The sequence below is a fragment of the Centruroides vittatus genome, unplaced genomic scaffold (assembly GCF_030686945.1).
Source record: "Centruroides vittatus isolate TY-2023 unplaced genomic scaffold, ASM3068694v2 contig_874, whole genome shotgun sequence".
Taxonomy (NCBI): Eukaryota; Metazoa; Arthropoda; class Arachnida; order Scorpiones; family Buthidae; genus Centruroides; species Centruroides vittatus.
Genome location: NW_027122566.1, coordinates 1,329,153 through 1,349,659, shown reverse-complemented (window position 1 = coordinate 1,349,659; position 20,507 = coordinate 1,329,153). Strand labels below are relative to the sequence as shown.

At 26.3% G+C, this 20,507-nt stretch overlaps 1 protein-coding gene across 3 annotated transcripts in view; it reads left to right on the top strand.

Annotated features, from left to right (window-relative positions):
• Positions 1-20,507, top strand: part of SPoCk (secretory pathway calcium atpase) — a 53,035-nt gene that overhangs the window by 7,652 nt on the left and 24,876 nt on the right. For 2 of the 3 annotated variants that reach the window (XM_067279480.1, XM_067279479.1), the window contains 5 exons: positions 9,111-9,317; positions 9,394-9,483; positions 9,683-9,718; positions 9,804-9,865; positions 18,280-18,388. In XM_067279480.1, the coding sequence (XP_067135581.1) occupies positions 9,111-9,317; positions 9,394-9,483; positions 9,683-9,718; positions 9,804-9,865; positions 18,280-18,388 (504 nt within the window). Of the gene's footprint in view, positions 1-416; positions 576-9,110; positions 9,318-9,393; positions 9,484-9,682; positions 9,719-9,803; positions 9,866-18,279; positions 18,389-20,507 lie in introns of those variants that run through there. The other variant, XM_067279481.1, reaches the window with a different exon arrangement.

Genomic DNA, 20,507 nt, shown 5'->3' with positions numbered 1-20,507 from the left:
TAAATAACAAATAAATTTAAACTAATAAACTTTAGCTTTTATGTAATCAGATACAATAGAAACAAAAATATGTGTATTTTTAATAACATTGTTTAAGTGGTTTCGTTATATAAAATAAATTATAAATTTCAGCAATGACATTTTCATTTTAAAAATTAGAATATTTGAATTTTAAATTCTGAAGTGTTTTTACAAAGAAATAAATAAAACGTACCACTGTTAACCACAAAAAAAAAGTTCAAAAAGGCGGAAGTGACCGCTTTTGTATCGTAACAGCTGTAAGGTCTAGGTTTCTGTAAGTATGCTTTATCCTAGTTTGTTAGCGTAGATCAACAAACTACAGTACAAATTTATTCCCTTATTTTATAATAGTGTTACAAGAATTTCCGTTTTTCGCAATAGGCAAATAACTTTTATAGTTACACAACGATAATTAAACTATTCTGTTGATCCATTTTGGATAATACAGAAGTGTAAACCACGTATTAATTAAAAACCTTATCAATTGAAGCCATACAACTCTTATCGAAGGACATATTTTTTTATTTCCTGTATAACTTTTCTGCTTTAAAGTGGTAAGTCATAATAGTTTTTTTTGTTAAAAAACCAGTTTGATTTAGTTATTTAAATATCGATATACGATAAATTCTGTAAAATAGAACGGTGTGTTATGCCATAAACATATGGTGGACGGCATTGTCTTTACACGTAACCGGTTTTTGTTCTTGTTACAGAATGTAACGTTTAGTAATGGAGCTCCATACAAAATCGATATACGTATATAGATTATTGTTTTCACATAAGCTACGTCATGCTAAACTTTTAATGTGTTATTAGTTAAAACTCAAAAGACATCTTACCCAACTCTTGACAATCATAAATGGTGAAATTTATGGTGTTTTCAAGGTCGTATCGATATTGGAATAGATGATTTTTAGTACGGGAATATTATAATAACCAATCAGATAAGTGTTCAGAAATGATGAATCGAATATCTTGCCGTGCTGACGTACTGTACAGTACAGTACATGTGAGTAATTTTTAGAAAGGCGCGTGTAGCCTGAACGAGTAACGTACAGTACATTAGGTAAGGCTTAAAACAAGTTACTGCACACCCATTTTTACTTGATAAACCCGTCATCAAATGCGCCTATAATCACTAATCGGCTACGAAAAAAATTCTACTTAAATTAGAAAAAATCAACTCAACTTTGAATATGAGTCGACTTGTTCATAGAGTTATAACTTTTGTTACTTACTCAACGTTATATAAAACGTAACGCCTTTAAAAAATAGTTTGTAAGTATATACTTGCATATTTTAAATTTTGTTTATAGATTGTGTTAAAATAATGGCCTGGATTATATAAGTTTATGTAACTTAATGTATCATTAAATGGAGGTTTATATTTTGAGACATGCATAGTTGATATTTAGGGCAATTAATTGAATGTAGACTCTCTTCATTAAGAATAAAATTTTAATTAATACAAGCTTATTAATAATTAATATATTATGTTATATTTTTTTTTAATAGAAAACAGTTTACCACAGTTTATTTTTATAAGAGATATAGCAGTTGACAAAAACAATTTTTTTTTTGTTAATTTTCTTTAAAAAATTTTCACAATTTAGTTTATTAACATCATTGTTTATAAATTCATTATTGATTTTATTGATTTACTCTAGATAGATAAATATTTTTTATTATATTTTTAGTATTATACATTATAAGATTTATGTAATATGATTTATAGTAAAACATGTTGTTATTCTTACCATAACAAAGAAACCTGCATTATTTTAATAAAATTATGAAATTTTTTTATTATTGGCATTATAATTTTCCTTAATTTTTTATATTTTATATATAAACTGATATATTGTTATGTAATCAGTGCTCTTTTTCTAAAAAAATTCTGCTGGTATACATATATGATGACTGAACATATAATATATTTACTGAGCAACTACTGGTACTATGGATACTTTTTCATGCTATTTGCTGGTACAGTACATTCTGGCTGAAACAGAGCCTTGTGTATAACCGTTTAGGCCTAAATTGAAGTTAGCCATAAATATGTATAAATGTTAAATTTTATATACAAGCTGTTATATTTATCTCGAAATAATAATGTAAATATTTTAATGTTTTATTTCATGGATGTAAAATGAAATAATACATTGTATAAAACAAAAGCAATCATGCAAATTTATTTTTGTGTAAAAAATTTGAGAAAATGCTTTAATTCATCAATTAGTTTATAATTCCCGTCAATGCAGTTTTCATAATTAATTCAAATTTAACTTTAAAAAGTTTATAGTAAAATATAGAAACCACATTTTTAAAAATTTACTGCTGGTGAGGGACATAATTCTTCATCTTCCCTTATCAAGACTTCATTGAACCAACTGTGTTAACAAGTCAATTATCAATTCTATTGCATTTACGGTGTGGATTTAATGCTGGCCTCATGATAAAGATGAGGGATGAGGTCTCTTATAAAGAAATTTTTTCTATCATAGTTTATTTAGTAGCCCTATTCTTGAACATATCAATAATAGACTTGCAGTATTTTCACTTATATAATAATACACATTTTGTGCAATATTTTTTAAGGAGACTTTATATTGGTTTTTAAGCAATTTAATTACTATTATTTATACGACCGATAACTTATTAACTATCCAGAATTTAAATGAAACTGGCAATCTTTTTATATCTTCAAGATTTAAAAATTATCATTGACTATTGCTTTAAATTTTTAAATTATAACTACAGTACTGTATTAAAATAATTAAATTTTAATATGTTAAATATATATGTTGTTTAGTTTTTATTATAAGTAAAGGATATTTTTAAATGTTACTATTAACATTGAAAATTCCATCTTTAATGTAACTTTATTAAAGTTGATCTCGGTTTTTAATTTTTTTTTATTTATTTTAATATGAACGTTACTTATTTTCTTTTAATTTTTAATTTTATAGATTTTTTTTTTACTAAAATTTATTAGAAAAGTTAATCACTTTTTGGAAAAATAAAAAAATAATTGTAAACTACAATAAAATTAATTAATCTTTTATGAAATCTTCGCTCCTAAATTAATCATTAAATAAGTAAATTACATTTTTCTATTGACATAAAAATAAAGCTACAATTAATTTATAATAAGATTAATAATTCAAAAACATAGTAATTTGTTATATTAAATTATTAATTCATATTTTATTTTAATTATTGTGTTATATATATTATTTACAGTAATTTGAAAGTATCTTTCATGAAATAAATATGTATATATTTCAAATTGTTTCAATTTTTTTTAATGTGTAATTTTTATGTAGAGAAAATTATTAAATAAAATCATTTTTCTCTGATTGAAACAATATTAAACAAAAATTTAAAAATAGTTATAAAAAATTATTTGATATAATTTCATTTCAGATATTTAATAATTTGGCTTTTTATACATTAAACATAGTAAACAACAAGACTAAGCCAAAAAGTTTTATTCTTTGTTTCTATATTTAGGCTTGTTGTTTACTATGCTTAATTTTTATAGAATCAAATATTTTAGTATTTGAAATGAAGATACATTAAATTGTTTATTTATTGCTTTTTTTACATTAATAAAATAGATAAAAATATTAGTATCAGAACATTTGAAGATATAGAATAATATAGAACAGAGTTTATTTCAAATGGCATTGTTATTACTACGGGTTTTTTTTTATTTTAACTTCAAAAACTGTTTTAATTTCAACTATTTATAAGTTTCTTTTTCCATAAAATAGTTTTTTGTCATATATTTTGTTAAACGTTATTAAATGTTTAATGATATTTTTCATAATTTTTTATAAATAACCAAATCCTATTAAATATTTTTTTTTTACTTGTTGTTATGAATATTTATTGATTTATTTCTCAAGCTATTCTTAATTGTTTTCTCATACTTTATTTAGACACTTTATTTTTATATAGTTCATAGAGAATTCTGTCTATTACCATGCCTTTAATTAATAATTTATATATATCTCACAAACAATGATGTCTGGAAGCATATGTCTTAGTTCTTTACCATTCCAAATTCTGTCATAAAGAACTCTTTTTTTTTCAGTTAATTTTTTCTCTGAGAAAATTTCCTTAAATTATTTTACTAATCTTGCATCGTTTACATAGAGAAGATATTTAATACTAAACTTTTTATATATCTTTCTATAGTATAATGATATTATTTAATTAAAGTTTATCTTTGTTTATTGATTTTTCAAATTTTGATTTTGTTCAAAAACTTATGTTTTAGATTTATTTGGTTATTTTATTTTTGACTTCTACATGTGTAATTATTCTTTTAAATAGCATTTTCTTTAGGATTGAATAAATCCTATGTGCAGAATGATGAAAAGTTTATATATAAACTCTTTTTTCAGAATATAGATGTTTTACATTACTTTTTTTTCTTTATATTAAGGAACTTTTTTTTAGTTTCCAGCCTGACTATATCGATTTTCTCCTAATAGAATTTTAATTTATCTCTTTTAAAAATTGCCACTCATAGCCACACTTCTCTAAATAATGATGAGGTCATTGACATAGCTAAAGGTTTTTAATAAATATTTATTAATCATTATAAAATTGATTTTTCCTTGAAAGACAACAACTTTGTCAGCTCTTTTGAAACTAATGATCCAATAAGTATGCTTTTTATCTTTTTATAAAAATTATCTTAAAAATTAAACTTAAAACATTAAAATTAGTTTGTGAATAATTTAGCCATTAAAAAACTTACAGAAAATAGGAAGATAATTTATCAGAATCAAATATTATAAATAAGGTACCTTGCTGCATTAAAATGCTTCAATTAGTAAACTATTTAATAAAATTATTAAAATGGAACAAATATAACAAGTAAAAGTTTCTTCTAATAGTGAGACTAGTGATCTTTATCCTGTCTTTTTTAATTATCTGCAATAAATAGAGACTAAGATTAAAACAATTCACTTTATTCTCCTATTTAAGAATGGATTTTGGATTGGTATTATCCAACCTCTCTTCAGGCTACAAATTTTAAAGACGTGATAAAGATCACTAGTTTCACTATTAGAAGAAGCTTTTACTTAGACTTCTTTAGTTGATCAAAAATATTTCTAGAAATTTTAACTGAATATATATATACTATTAAAGATATATTATCTTTTATAATTGTTTTTCAATTATAATAGTTACATTGGTAGATGAAGTATATTTATTTAACATGAATGTCATTAGTCACTCATATTTTAATCATTTGAACAAAAGAACTTTAGCCATTAGAACATTTACTGTTTTTTTTAGAATTTTAAACTGAAATTTCTGGGAAATGTTTAATTTCAGGCAATGGACAATTTAATAATTGTCCATTGCCTGAAATTATAACAATCAGAATTTTAACTTTATTAGCTTCAACATATGTTCCTTTAATTTTCTAATCTGCATTAACAATTTTTCTATCTTAAGATCTAATTTCACTAAAGTTGTAATGAAAAATAAAAGTAGTAATTTTACTAATTATATGAAATAAAAAAGAAATGTATTCTACTGAAGATGAAGAGAATGTTTCTGAAGAATAATCATAATTTTTAAAATATTGCACTTTTAAAAAAAAATTCCTAAATAAGTTTTAATTATAATATGAAGTTCAAAGAAGGTAAATTAATATACATGATTTTATGGATTAAGGTGAAAGTGAAGTGAAATAATATTTGAAGAAAGCAATCGTACTGTAATCTAGTGATTCCCAAACTTTTTCGATCCACTGCCCCCTTTGTTCCATAAAGTTATACCCAATGCCCCCTAGCCCATTTTCTCTTGTGTGAGAAAGGATTGGAAATATTCTTAGGAAAACTTTTCTATGAATCTCACACTTTGTGACCTTACTGTACATTGTTCTCAACATCCGGAAACGATTAAACGCAATGTTTCCTCTTATCCGTTTAACAGAGGAAAGGGAATGGCTGTCGGTGACCCCAACTTTTGCCTTTGGTCACCATTCAGTACCTACCGTGCCTCCAGCACCCCCTAGATTTACTCAATGCCCACAAGGGGGCGTTATTGCCCACTTTGAGAAATGCTGCTGTAATCTGTTGCTTTAAGTTGTATTTTTATTATTCAAGATTCATTATGAATTTGAGATATTTGGAACAACTTATTCTATTATTTTGTTGTTTTTTATCTGTGATTAACATAAAATTATAAAACAACTTGATAAAGTAAATATGAATGAAATATTGATTAAAAATATAACTGTTTCAGGTAATAAGATTATAAGTAAATTACAAGAAAGTTTATAATATTATTCAGTGAAATCAGAATATTTGGATAAAATTTGGAAGATTACTTATAAAATCATTCATGTTTTAACAATTATATGTTTATGAACAATAGTAACTATTTGATAATTGATTATACTTTATCTTATAGTAGTCCTTCTGCAGTTTTTGCTATAGCATATAGTTAATATTTGCCATTTCTTATTTTTATATTGCTGTTTTGTCTTCAAAACAACAAGATAAAAATAATGCAAGAAACAAAAATAATGGTTCTAAGAAATGGCATCAAATTGTCTCTACTTAAGGATACTGCTTTTTGGAAATGTTGAACAAAATGGATACAGCATAGTATGAAAAGAGCAACTAAAAAGATTGCATTCAAACAAACATACAGTTCAAACAATTGATATAACTTTTGAGTGCAAATTCTTTTTAAATAGGATTTGTAACATACACACCAATATGTTTTGCATATAGAAAATTTCAGAATAGGTTGAAATTCAGATCCTTATTTCAACAATACAGCAGTTAATCTTTTGTGGTTATTTATATTACAATACCTTCATAAAAATAAACTTATTACATTTTATTTAAATGTTATTCATATTAAGAAATTTAATAAAAAGAACAGATACAACATTTTCCGATGAGTGCAGGTTTAATACTGTTCAGTTCTATTATATATTGATTAGAAGTTGTTCAGAACTGTTTAATAAGACAAGAATTTTGGGACCTGACAGTTATGATGGAAAAATTATTATTTCTTATTTAGCTCAATTTATATAGAAATAAAACAATAAGAAATATGAATAATAATAACAATTTGTATAATTACAATATATTTCTGATAAAAATAAAGAAACATTTTTTAATTTTCATTGTTTTGTTGTTGTTATTAACAACAATTTAGTACTATATTAAAATAATTTTTAGCTTTTAAATGCAGTGAATAATATTTTAAGCTAGTTTTATCAAGAGTTTTTGACAATTTAGAAAGTTTAGAAACAACCTTTTTATTTTATACATTTTTTAATAATGCCATACAGTGTATTCAGTTTATATATACAAGTTATAAATATTAGTTATGTATATTGATAGTTTTAGAGAATTTTTGATTAATTTTATGTTTACAAACTTTTAAAATATATTATTTAATAATCCATTTACAGATAAGTTGTTGATATTAGAACAATAAAATGTAAACAACTATCTGTTGAATTGACTAAGTTTTGTTAAATAAACCTTGATATAATTTGGGTCATAAATCTATTAATGGAAGAATTTACCACTAGAAATAGGCATGTCATCTTCTCTTAGTAATTTGAATAATTAGATAAGTTAATTAAATTAGTCAGCTAATTAGACATATTAACATTATTTAGATAGTTTGTTCATTTAAATTTATTTTCATTAAATAATTTAATTTTTTTTTATATTATGCATATGAGACAGAATTCTAGTTATATTCTTAAAAATATTCCTATATTCTATAACTTAATTTCATTCCTTTATTGAATACAATAATTTTAAACTAATATTAATTTATCCTAATACATCGATTCTTGACCTTCTTAGCTCCGTGACCTCCCAAATAGTAAATATAAATAAAATTAATATTTTGCGACCCCCTTTACCCAAAGGAATAATAGCAGTAAGCCTTACTATTACTAATTGAATTTTGACTGTAATTATAAAAGTAAATTTTTTAAAATATTATATAATCACATTGCACTAATTTTACATTAAGAAAATACCGACAGTATAAAAAATGTAGTACAACCATTCCTCTTATTTTATATCGCTGCGTTTATAGCGACGGGTATGAACATTCATGTATGACATGTACATACATGAGCAATTTACAAGTTTCAACTTGATGTGTATGTGTTCTTTATAATTTGATCCACGTATGGAGAAAATTTTAAATGAAAAACAAATGCAACCATCACATTAATTTCTTTTCTTTACACGTGTACTTATTGTAAGTAAAATGTTTAGAAATTTATAATAAATGATTTTTTCTCATAAAATGATTTTATCATTGTCTCGCGACGCCCAGGTTGAGAAACGCTGTCCTAATATATATAAGATACATTGCTATTAAATATTTTGAAATTATATTATATCTAATATTATTGAATTATGAAATTAAAAATTTTTCTTTATAATAAAAAAAACATATTAATACAATATCTAACTTTGCTGAAGAGATAGTAAAGTATTATTTGACTTGTGTTTTTCTGATTTCTGTATCTGTACTTTGGATTAAAGTTCTGAAGCTACTGGCATATTGAAAATATGTCATCTTATTGTTGTAGATTTCATGTTACATGATGTGTTATTGCTGGACTTGTTATATATAAATTAGTATGGAAATTTATCATTAGGATAGATAGAAACATCATATATTACAACATATATTATGAAGGTTCGTAATTAAATTTAAAGTAAATGAGTAATGATTTAGAAATATCTGGAGCAAAGGTCAGCTTGGAATTAGGCTTTTACTAATAAATCCAAGTGATCAAATTAGCATTCACGATCAATTAAACTATTTGAGCATTCAAGTTATATCTCTTCTGGCTGTTAACTTAGAATTATTATATAATTATAGAGGTTAGCTACATTAAAATTGAAGCTTAGTGATAATTTATGCACTTCTATTTCATTTATTTTAACTGTTCAAGCTTATCTAAAAATTATATAGTTATAAAAATATTTTTTTATATTTTATATATAAAAATATGTAAAAAATTCAATTGACCATATAAAGTAATTTTATTTAAATATCTTGATTAGAAACTACCAGATGAAGAAAAAGGAATGTTTAGTCTTCGGACAGAAGAAGCATGCAAGCATGCATATGATGCTGTGGCATGTAAGCTTAGCACTGATATCCATTATGGATTATCTTGGAATGAGGCAAGATGTAGGCTCTCTCTTCATGGTTTTAATGAATTTATAGTTAAAAAAGAAGAACCTTTATGGAAGAAATATATAGAACAGGTATTTATTATTAAAAATTAAGGAACCTCTGATTATTTTACAGAAAAAATAACTGTTGTTTCATTTTCATTTACAGTTTAAAAATCCATTAATATTACTTTTACTTGCATCAGCAGTTGTAAGTGCTTGCATGAAACAGTATGATGATGCCTTCAGTATTACAGCAGTAAGAAATTTATTTATTTACACTCATTAAGTAATTCTATTAAACATGAGGTAAACGTTACCTCATTAATGTCATGTTATCCATTATATTAATCCCTAAATATCCTAATTAAATGTTAAATGATATTATAATAAGTATTTGTAATGTATAGAATAAAAACATAATGCCATTTTTATACATAAAATATTTTTATCTTTAGGCAATCTTAATTGTGGTCACAGTTGCATTTGTTCAGGTAAAATACTTTATATATTAATTATATATTAATATTACAGTAAAGTTTAATGTGTTAAAAAATAAAATACACTTTAAAAATTTAGGAATATAGATCTGAAAAGTCTTTGGAGGAATTAAATAAATTAGTACCTCCTACTTGTAATTGGTAAGCAAAATCTTTATATAATTTCATTTTTAAGTTTAATTGATACTTTATTATTAATTTAAATTTTAAATAAAATTAATCTTAAACAGTAACAAATTAACACATTAATTATAAAAAGTTATTAAAAATATTGTAAAATCAAATCCAGAATACAATGATTATTTTGAATATAATCAATATAGAACTAAATTTTTATGATTTTTATTTTATTGAAAAATTCAGTTTAATTTAATAAGTTTTAGATTTTTAATATGATTAAATTTTCACTTTTTATTATTACAAATCTGATAAAAGTTTAATTAAAAATTTCTTGTGCATTTTTTAATTAAAGTTAATTTATAGTAGTAGGTATGGAATCTTACTAATAATTCTGTTTATTGAAATAAAATGTTAAATATTAATTACATTTAACATCAATGATTTCAATTTAGACTTGGCTGATTCAGAGTTATGTTCAGATTCTTAAATTTTTTCAATAAAAATCTTTATTAGAGATTTACTTTTGTATATCTTTAAATATAATATTCAGAAGAATTAAAATCTTATTTTTCAAATAAGTTTCTTGTTTTCAATCTTTATTATTAGAAATGTATAATAATTTTTACTATATATGTCTACTCTAATAACCTTAAATAGCTTCGCAAAGTATAGTTAGCCACAAACGTCTTCGGTCCCCTAGGACCTTCTTCAGGTGGGATCTGAGTAGAGAGTGACCCTACGTTCTAAACTCCCATTACGGATGCATTCCAACCCTCGCTCCAGATGTGTACTATAAACAAACATCGCTGTGCATGCATGCGCTGGCGGCTATAACGTCGGGTCGTACATCACTTGCCATGCCTTTGAAAGTTGCTTTTCATCTTTAAAGTTGATAGAAAGGTCCAGGCAATCCACTTTAAAGCCATAATGGGAGTTTAGAACGTAGGGTCACACTCTACTCAGGTTTCATCTGAAGAAGGTCCTAGGGGACCGAAAACGTTTGTGGCTAACTATACTTTGTGAAGCTATTTAAGATTATTAGAGTAGACATATTTATTATTGCTTCGTTTTTTAAGATTGTTTTGATTTTCTCTTTTAGTTTTATTTTTTTTCATAGGGATAAGTGATTTAATGTCCAATTTATAGCAATGTAATAATAATAGTTGTAAATAATTTTTAAATGAGTTGTTTATATATATAGAGTGGGGCAGAAAGGACAGACATTTTAAAAAAAAATCATAACATCTGTAATTGTTACTACAAAAGATATTTGTTGGAAGATGTGAGTTTGTATTAAAATATATTATTTTAATGAAACTGGTTTTTTAAAGTTTATAAGTGTTTACTTTTGATTTTTTATAGCATTCTCATTTGTTGTATCTCTTCTAATTTTAAATTCTGTTAAACATCTACATCCAAACAACACTGGAGTGAAGTCAACAACGTTTCTTGAACCTGTTACTGGTGTGAGTTACACAAAGGATAAAGTACATCACAAATTCCGTCTCGTCGTGGATAAAGCTAGAGCTCCTACACGTAAACTTGAGAAGGCCACTCACATCCTGCTATCCCCCCACCTTGAAGGGTATCCTTATACCATCACTAACCCCATGGACCTCATATCCCTTCTGAGGGAACTCACCTCCTCACCTCAATATATCACTGTCTTGGACTTTAAGTCCCTAGTGGAGCTCCCTCCAGCCTTTTGCACCCTCAGGGATCTGCTATTCAGTATTGTCGAAGATCACACCCTACACCAACACGTGCTGGAGATGGCCCATCTGATTTGCTATAATTCATTTTTTCTGTTCAATGGAATGGTCTATATGCAAGAAAGGGGGGTTCCCATGGGCAGCCCAGTGTCTGGGACCTATGCAGAATGGTTATAAGACAGTTAGAGCACAAGACCCACCCGTGGTTCCTCCCAAACATCCTTTTATATAGGAGGTACTGTACATAGATGACATCATCATTTTAATGAGAACTGTACCAGATGTGATGGCATTTGTTGAATCGGTTAATGACAACTCGTATGGCTTAACTATCAAATGGAAATCAAACAAGCTAACACCACAGAGGTCCACTTCCTGGACATAAACATTAAGGTTGAAGGAACCACTGTCCACACCTCTGTATACCATAAACCGTGTCTGGTCTCCGTTTACGTACTGGTGGGGTCATATGGCCCATTTCTGTACAAGACCACGGCATTTAACACTTTGGTTAGGAGGGCATTTTCTCATTCATCCACAAACTCATAGACACCAAATTAGCACATATAAAATGCATAGCAGTCTTGCATGGGTAACCTAATCTGACCCATAGATTAATTGATCGATACCACCACTCATGGTGCGCATCCATTGTCCACACATGTTGCGACAACTGACCAGAAGATGAACTATGCGTCCCTATCACATTTAATTTATACATTAAATCATTATATATGGAGATCGCCAACAAACTCCACGTTCAGATCACATACAGGAGATGTCCAACCATCTTTGACATCCTCTGCAATGGGAAAGACCCCTCCAACTGGAACAGACTCTATCTTTCTTAGGGATCTTATTTATATTGGCTCCACAAAGCGCTCCTTGGGAATCAGAGTGCATGAACACCGCACAGACATACAGCACATGAGGAATACCATGGCCCTTGCTATTTATGCAGCTGATCCTGATATCAAGGCAGCCTTAAACCAAGCAAGAGTCATCCCCACTTTGCCTCACCTTGAACACTTGAGATGGTTAGAGGCCATTTCCATTTATAAATCTAGTCTTACTGCCATGTGCGTCAATCACAAGGTAGAACTGAATTTGTCAGTTGCTTGACAGGTCCTGATGGACACCTATCTTTAATTGCCAACACCAGCTACTCACCCAAATGCGCATATCTAACATAACGATTTCACGAGATGTGGTTTCAATATAATTTTCAAATCTTCGTGTTGTATTTATTCTGTGTTCCATCAGTTATTCTGTGTATTACCTGAGGAAGAACTTTAAGCTGTTTGAAAACATTAGTGATGTACTTTATCCGTTGTGTAACTTACACTGGTAACAGGTTCAAGGTATGTTGTTAAATTCTGTTGTGAAGCAGCATAAATCAGTTCATATTTTTTGTTTGATTTAAGACTCATGTAATATTGAAATTTTAGTTATAAATTTTTTCCAGATAGACAATTCAGTTATCATTCAAAAGTCATTTTTTCTTTATTTTGTTTTACAATTTTTTTACAGGTGTACTTCATTATCTTTGAAATGTTTAAAATTTATAGAGACATTTACTAGCTAATCAAATATTGATGTGAAATGTATTAGTAATAACTTACATATTGTAATTCTTATGCAAAACAAACTATAGAGATTTGAATAAATTATAGTATAATGGCATAGAATAAGTAAAAAAAGAAATTTTTATTTCAATAAAATATTTATATTTTAATACATTAAAATTCAAAGAGAAAAAATTTTGTATTGTTTATCTTTCTTAAAACAATGATTGGTTACAAATGATTATTTTTTTAATTCTAAAAGTTCACTATAATAAATCAATCATGTTGGATGTGGAATTTGTATAATTTGCATTAAATGACAAAAATTGGATGATTCCAATGGATTATATATTATATATGTTTATTTATTTTTTATTTTTAGAAACATATGTTATTATTTTTATTACATTTTATATTTATTTAAAAAATTCTTTTTTATAAGAAAATCTACTCAATATTTATATGTTTTTAGCTAAAATAGTTAAGCATCAATTCAATGATAAAATTAGGAAAAAATTTCTATGAATTAAAAATGATGAACCAAATTTAAATAAATCAAAACTTTTTATGGATTAAAATATACATATTTTAATCCACAATGTAAGAATCTATTTATCATTGAAAGTCTGTTTGTTTTTTTTATATCTGAACTTTGTTACAGTGTTCAAATTTATTTATATTATGTTTTGTGCATTGTTCTACATTTTAAAGTATAAGGAAATAATGGTTTTTCTGTTAAAATAGAAACATCCAGAAAGATGATGTATATATAAATGTCAGAATATAGATTATATATTGCAGAATAATTTAATTATCAAATTTTTCATATAATTTTAGAGTTTAAAAAATAAATTTTTAATATAAAGTAATTAGGATATAATTTTAAAGTTTTAGATATAAAAATTTAATGAGAAAAGGAAAACTGAATGCAATAAATTCTGTTTATTGTTTTTTAATGAAATTACATTTCTTTCCAAATATTAATTACTTATCACATCTTTTATGCAAAATGATTTCAGTAAGAAGTTTACCGAAAATGAACTATAGATTTTAAAATACAATTTTCTATTTTTATTAATATTTATTTTATAAATTATCAGTCTGTTTGATTACTTTGATATAATAATAAGCATTTTCAATTTTTTATTAATTACTGCTCATTTTTCACTAGTTACCGTATAATTGTTGTAATTTTTCAAATGCTGTTTATTTGCAAGAAGTTTGTTAGGCTATAATTAAGGGCCAGATTTGTATGCATGGACATGTTTTTCTTTAAATGCTATGATTTTGAAACTTTGACATAAACACAACTTGGGTCTAAATTGATCAAATTGAGGTTGTTCAATAATGAATATTTTATATGCATTTTTTAAAAACACATATAGAATATGTGTTTATGATTTTTACTGCATATTTTGCAGATTTGACCATTCTTGAGACTAAATAAGTACTTTATAAACTTTATAGCTTGTTTGCATGATACAAGTGCTAATTCTTTTTATTGATCTATATAGTCTGTTTTTGCTGTCTATGTAGTGAATCACTTTTTACACAAGTACAGATGTGAGAAATATCACTCTGCCATCCAATTACAAATGAATGTGCAAAATTCAAATGTTTTAAATTTGAACCATCTTTTAAAATCTCACAAATTAACACATTTTGTATTGTTATGAAAATTTCTGATTTTTCAACATATTCTCAAAATGCTTTGAATTAATTGTATTAAAATTATTGTAAATGTTATATTTTTTAATATACCGCATTAGCCCGAATATAACGCGATATTTTTCGACCATTTATTTTCCGTTAAAAAATCGACTCGCGCTAAATTCGGGGTTTAAGTAATGGAATGTAATATAAACAAGGACATTTTCCTACAGAGATTGAAACGCGACTGAACGTCAGACCTAGCTCGACCGACCACTTCAAAACAACCATGTGATCTAGTTAGTAGGCCTGCGCTTTTGTTTGCATAGCGCTACTATAGTAAGGCTATGTTTCCGCTTGTTCGAAGTTCATTAGTCACGTGATTTTTCGACCGCCTTTTAGTCACGTGGGCTCTCACAGACGCCATTTTTTATCTTAAAATTGTGAAATTTTTGGCTTCGCTCGAAAAATTATTATTACATCTTTCTTTTCTTTATTTTCTCTACTTTTAAACAATGTAAAATATTTGTACATTGACAAAAATGCTTTATTTGTGTCGAATTTAATGTAATTTGATACGTAAAATGCAAAAAATAAACATCAAATTTCAACTCGCTGTAATTTATCTCATGTTTCACCGATTGTCATCGGGTTTGTTTGTAAATGGGGAAGAAATATGACTCATTCAAGTTAAGTCAGTAGAAATTTCGTACTACTGCGAGAAAATTCGTCAATAGACCTGCTTTACCCCCTAACGCGAAAGTCAATAAACACTAATTGTTTTATAACCTTATTTTCAAATGCTTCTTTCGGAGTTGTAAATCGACCAATTGACTAAGTTTTTATTTTGTTTTACTCAGAAAAATGTTGTGTTTAAGATTTAACAGATATTTTCTTTACATTTTTACACATTAATTTTATTTTTAATTTTTTATGTGATCCTTATCCTTATCCTTATCCTAGAGGCGTTTGCGGCTACTCTGGCCTTTACACCGGATTTTTATGTGATATAGTTGTGTGTTAGGTTTAACTCGATCATTGACATGAATGTAACCTGTGTTATTAGCTATAAATACCTAAATAAATGCTTATCTGATTGAATTTTACTTTCTTTGAATTCTTTTATGAGTATTATTTTTTTTTCTAAATATCTTTATGAAAATTTTGGAGTCGCGTTAAATTCGGGGTCGCGTTATATTCGGGCTAATACGATAATAGTTTTAAATTTAAATCATTCAAAAGTTGTGTGAATATATTTAATTAAATATAAGGATGATAATTTCTTGTGAATGAAGTAGTCAAACTTCCACATATGGAGTATGCATGATAAAGTTTCTTTATATTGAGTTTGATTCAATCAACTATATGGATAAAGCAGCAATTACTAATACTGAATTGCAAAGAAAATATATAGAGTTTGGATCCTAGACATTTAAAATAGAAAGTCTTTATTGTAATGTATGCCACAAATCATTTCCTGCTAAAAAATAGTTTCAGCTATCTCAACACATTGAAACATCCTTACATCAGCACAACATAAAACATCAAAATAAGCCAAAACAACAATTTTAAGTTCTAGTTGGACACAAACTAAATTTAGTAATGTTCATGATATCAGTTTGGAATGAAACATTATCATCAACTTTGATACTAAATCTTTAATTAGCTAATAACTTAATAACAGCAGCATTCATTTCTCATCATTAGGGTTATAAACAAAAAATATATGACTATTTTAGACCAGTAATGTAACTAGGACAAAGGGGACTAGGTTAATTCAGTCATTCTCAAGCATCTTGCAAACAATTGTATATAAATAAAATAAATTCAATAATGATTAATAAGTTAGTTTAGAAAGTTATAAAATTTTATTGAACAAGTAATTTTATTCATAATTGATTTGATTGAGTACCTCTTCATACATAAAATATTATTAAAATATGTTTTGAGTCATAATTTTTAAATCTCTTGTGCCATCTTGTCAGGGTTGGGTGCTATTAATTATTGTTAATGTCCATTTGAATGATTGAATGTAAACGAAGAATGACAGTGACTTTTTGTTAGAGAGCATGTAAACAATTCTGCAGATTACTTACATGTAAAACTGAATTTGTTCATCAGAACCTTTGTCTTTAGTATTTGTGCAATGCAAACAAGAAGGCTTCCTATCATGTGGTGGGATCCTGACATGTTAGTTGATCAGGGCATCCAATTTAAAAACAGGAATCATGAGAAGAAAAGAAGAGACATGATGGGATGAGATGATAAAAGAATTCTCTTAAGTGATTAGTTGTATAGTATCCATGTATAATAACTTATAGTAAATAGTTTCCTGTAAATATTTGATGTAAATAAATATAGTTAGATGTATAGACTCTTGAGTCAGTTGATGGTGGTTGCCAAGAGGTGGAGATATGCAGACTCTCAAGAAGGATAAGATTAGAGAAACTGCAGAAGCTTTGCAGGAAAACAACCTCCTTAGTAAACAAATGGGGAATTGTACACAGTCTAAATCCAAGATATCTGCTGTCTTATTTATTCCTTCCTATCTAAAAAAGTCTAACATAATAGACATTATTATTAAGATTTGCTTGCAGACAGAAGTACACATGTATTTCAATCTATAAATTTTAGTGTATATTACTAATGCATTTAACATTTACAATAAATGCATATTTTAGGTATTGTAGTGTATATATCTGGCATTTTTACATGCGTATGTATTTGCATATATTACAATTTTAAATACATATCAATCTAGCCCCTAGTTACAATCATTATCAAATGAAAGTGTGTATTAATGCCATTACAGAATGATATCTTAACAATTATTATTACATTTAAATATCAACTAATAGTAAAGTGAAATGCTTATTAAGCTACAATGCCAGTTCCAAACAGACTTTCAATGATTTTTATTAATTTATTAGTGTTATTTGATATTTTTATGTTTTTGAGCCTGTAAACTCTGCTGCTGTTATAAATTAATTAAAATTGATTTGTAGCAGAAAAATGTTTTTTTCTATTGAATAATAAATAATTTTCTGCTTGGAATAAATGTTATTTATTATTAAGTTAAACTTAGAAACTATATATTAAATATAATGGTTATATTTAGTGTAAATTTTGAATATGGTAACAAATATAATTTGAAATGATAAATAATTTCATTAACGGAATTTTTTTTTTTTATATTTTGTAATAAAAATGCAAATAATTAGAGTAAGTGATGATAAAATGTTGATTTATGTTCATGTAAACTGTAAAACAATATTATATATGCTATATGTTGTTATTTTTCTTCTTGAAATTTCAATATTTATTGATAAATATATATTTAAAAAATGAATCAATTAGAAGAGTTACTTTATATTTCTATATCTATTTATTTGTTTTTTCTTCTTTATTAGTTGCAAAATTCTAATTGGTATACAATAGTTTTAAGTTTTTAAATTCATTATATAGATTACAATGATAAAAATTAATATACTGAATATATGTTGTTTAGTCTCAGGGATGGACATGCAGAAACATTTTTAGCTAGGAATCTAGTTCCTGGAGATATTGTATTATTAAATATTGGTGATAGAGTTCCAGCAGACTTAAGGCTGTTTGAGGTAAATAATTTTTAATATTACATTAGAATTTAATTACATTAAAATTAGTAAAAAATAACTATAATTAAATTATCATGAATAAATTACAATACTCTGATATATCATATTATGAATAAGCTCTTCTTACCCAGAAGTTGTATTTAACTTATGGGTCTTCTTACATTACATATAAATTCTGGGTACATTTTTTGCCATAAAATTTGTGACACTTATCAAAATAGAATATAACAATTATATAATCTATGATTAAATTGATTTTTATCATATTCCGATTGTATTCTGTACTGAAATGCAATGTAGGATGAAATCTCTATTTTATATTTTTTTATTATTTGTTTGAATGTTATTGTAATTCTTGTGGTCCAAGAGGAAGAGACTAAAACATTTTCTTTAATCATAGAAAAAATCCAAGCTCTTTATAGCATCCCCCTTATTAGTTTCATATTTCTTTTATAATTGAAATTTAAAATAGTATTATATTTTGAAATGCACAACCTTTGGATAATTTTGTATAACAAAATTTATACATTGTATATAACAATATATTATTTGTCACATTATCTTTATTTAAGTTATAATTGCATGTAGTTTGAGACTATAATCTCAAAAAAGAAAACTAGATAAATTTTTATATTTATCAAATAATAAAATTAAATTTGAAATATATTATTTGTCATCAAAATTAGATTATTTTGAAATGAACTTAGCTATAAATAGAATTTTTACATTATAAAGAGAAACTATTCTTTAGTTATTGATAAAGAAACCTATTAGCTCTTCTACTTACTAATTTAAAATGATATTAATATGTGTTATTTATAAATTAAATCCTTAATTTTAGATTATAAATTTTTTTTATCCAATTAATTTTGAATTTGATGATTATTATATTTATTATAAATTTAATTACTGTTTTATATTATTTTCCTGAAATTTACTTTAAAAAATTTTTAGAACAATTCTTTTCTATAATAAATTATAGATTTTATGTTTTAAATGTAATTTTATATTTGTATCAATAAATTCATGTTTAAAGATAGTACAAGGAATATTTTTTAAGTAAGGTCTTATGTGTATGATGAACCATGCTTGGGTCGACTGTCTGTAACCATCGACAATCTTGTCCGTGCAGTAGTCACCATGATTCATGGAAACAGGTGATACACCATATCCACCCCATCAGTTAATTTCTCACAAGTTTCATGGTCAGTTCTTTACAAAATTGTGTTGGAAAACTTGGACTATAGGAAATTATGCTTTCAGTAGGTTCCAAAAATGTTTACTGAGGAACATAAAATGGAGATTAGCCAGTGCTATGACATTTTTGACCTAATACTATGAGGAAAATGATGAAATGTTGAGCCACATTGTCATGTGGGTCAAGACATGGGTATCTCATGTGATCCGCAAATCCATGCAGCAGTCATTGGAGTGGCGACATGCATCATCTCTGATGAAAGTGAAATTCAAACAGACAATCTTAGCTCGCAAGATTATGTTTTGCTGGTGGACTTCATGCCACAAGGAACAACTATAAACACTATTGCATATTGTCAGATCTTAAAACTTTGCCATGCAACCCAGAATAAACGTTGCAGCATGCTGTCTGCTGGAGTTCTGTTGCTTCGCGACAATGTGAGGCTCCATATTGTTGCTCTAACACAAGCTCTAGTCAAATCTTTTGGCTGATAGCAATTCGATCATCCCCCATACAGCCTAGACCTGGCACCAACAGACTACCATGTCTTCCTGCATCTAAAGAGATTTCTCATCACCAAATGTTTCCAAACTGATGAAAAAGTGAAAACAATGGTCCAGAAGTGGTTATCCTCTCAGGTGACACTTCTGTGACATGGATCTACAGAAACTGGTTTTATGCTACAACAAGTATTTCAACAACAATAGAAACTATGTGGAAAAGTAGCTGAAAGTATGTAGAATCTGAGAAAAAATAAATTACTCATAATGTTTAGTAGTTCATTTTTTATTGTAAAACAGATTTAAAATTGTCCCTTGTAAATCTAAATATAAGTCAAAAGTAAATATGTTCGTTTATTTTATAAATAAAAATAAAATAATATGAAAGCTCTAGTTATAATTTTTTAAAACTTCTCTGTCC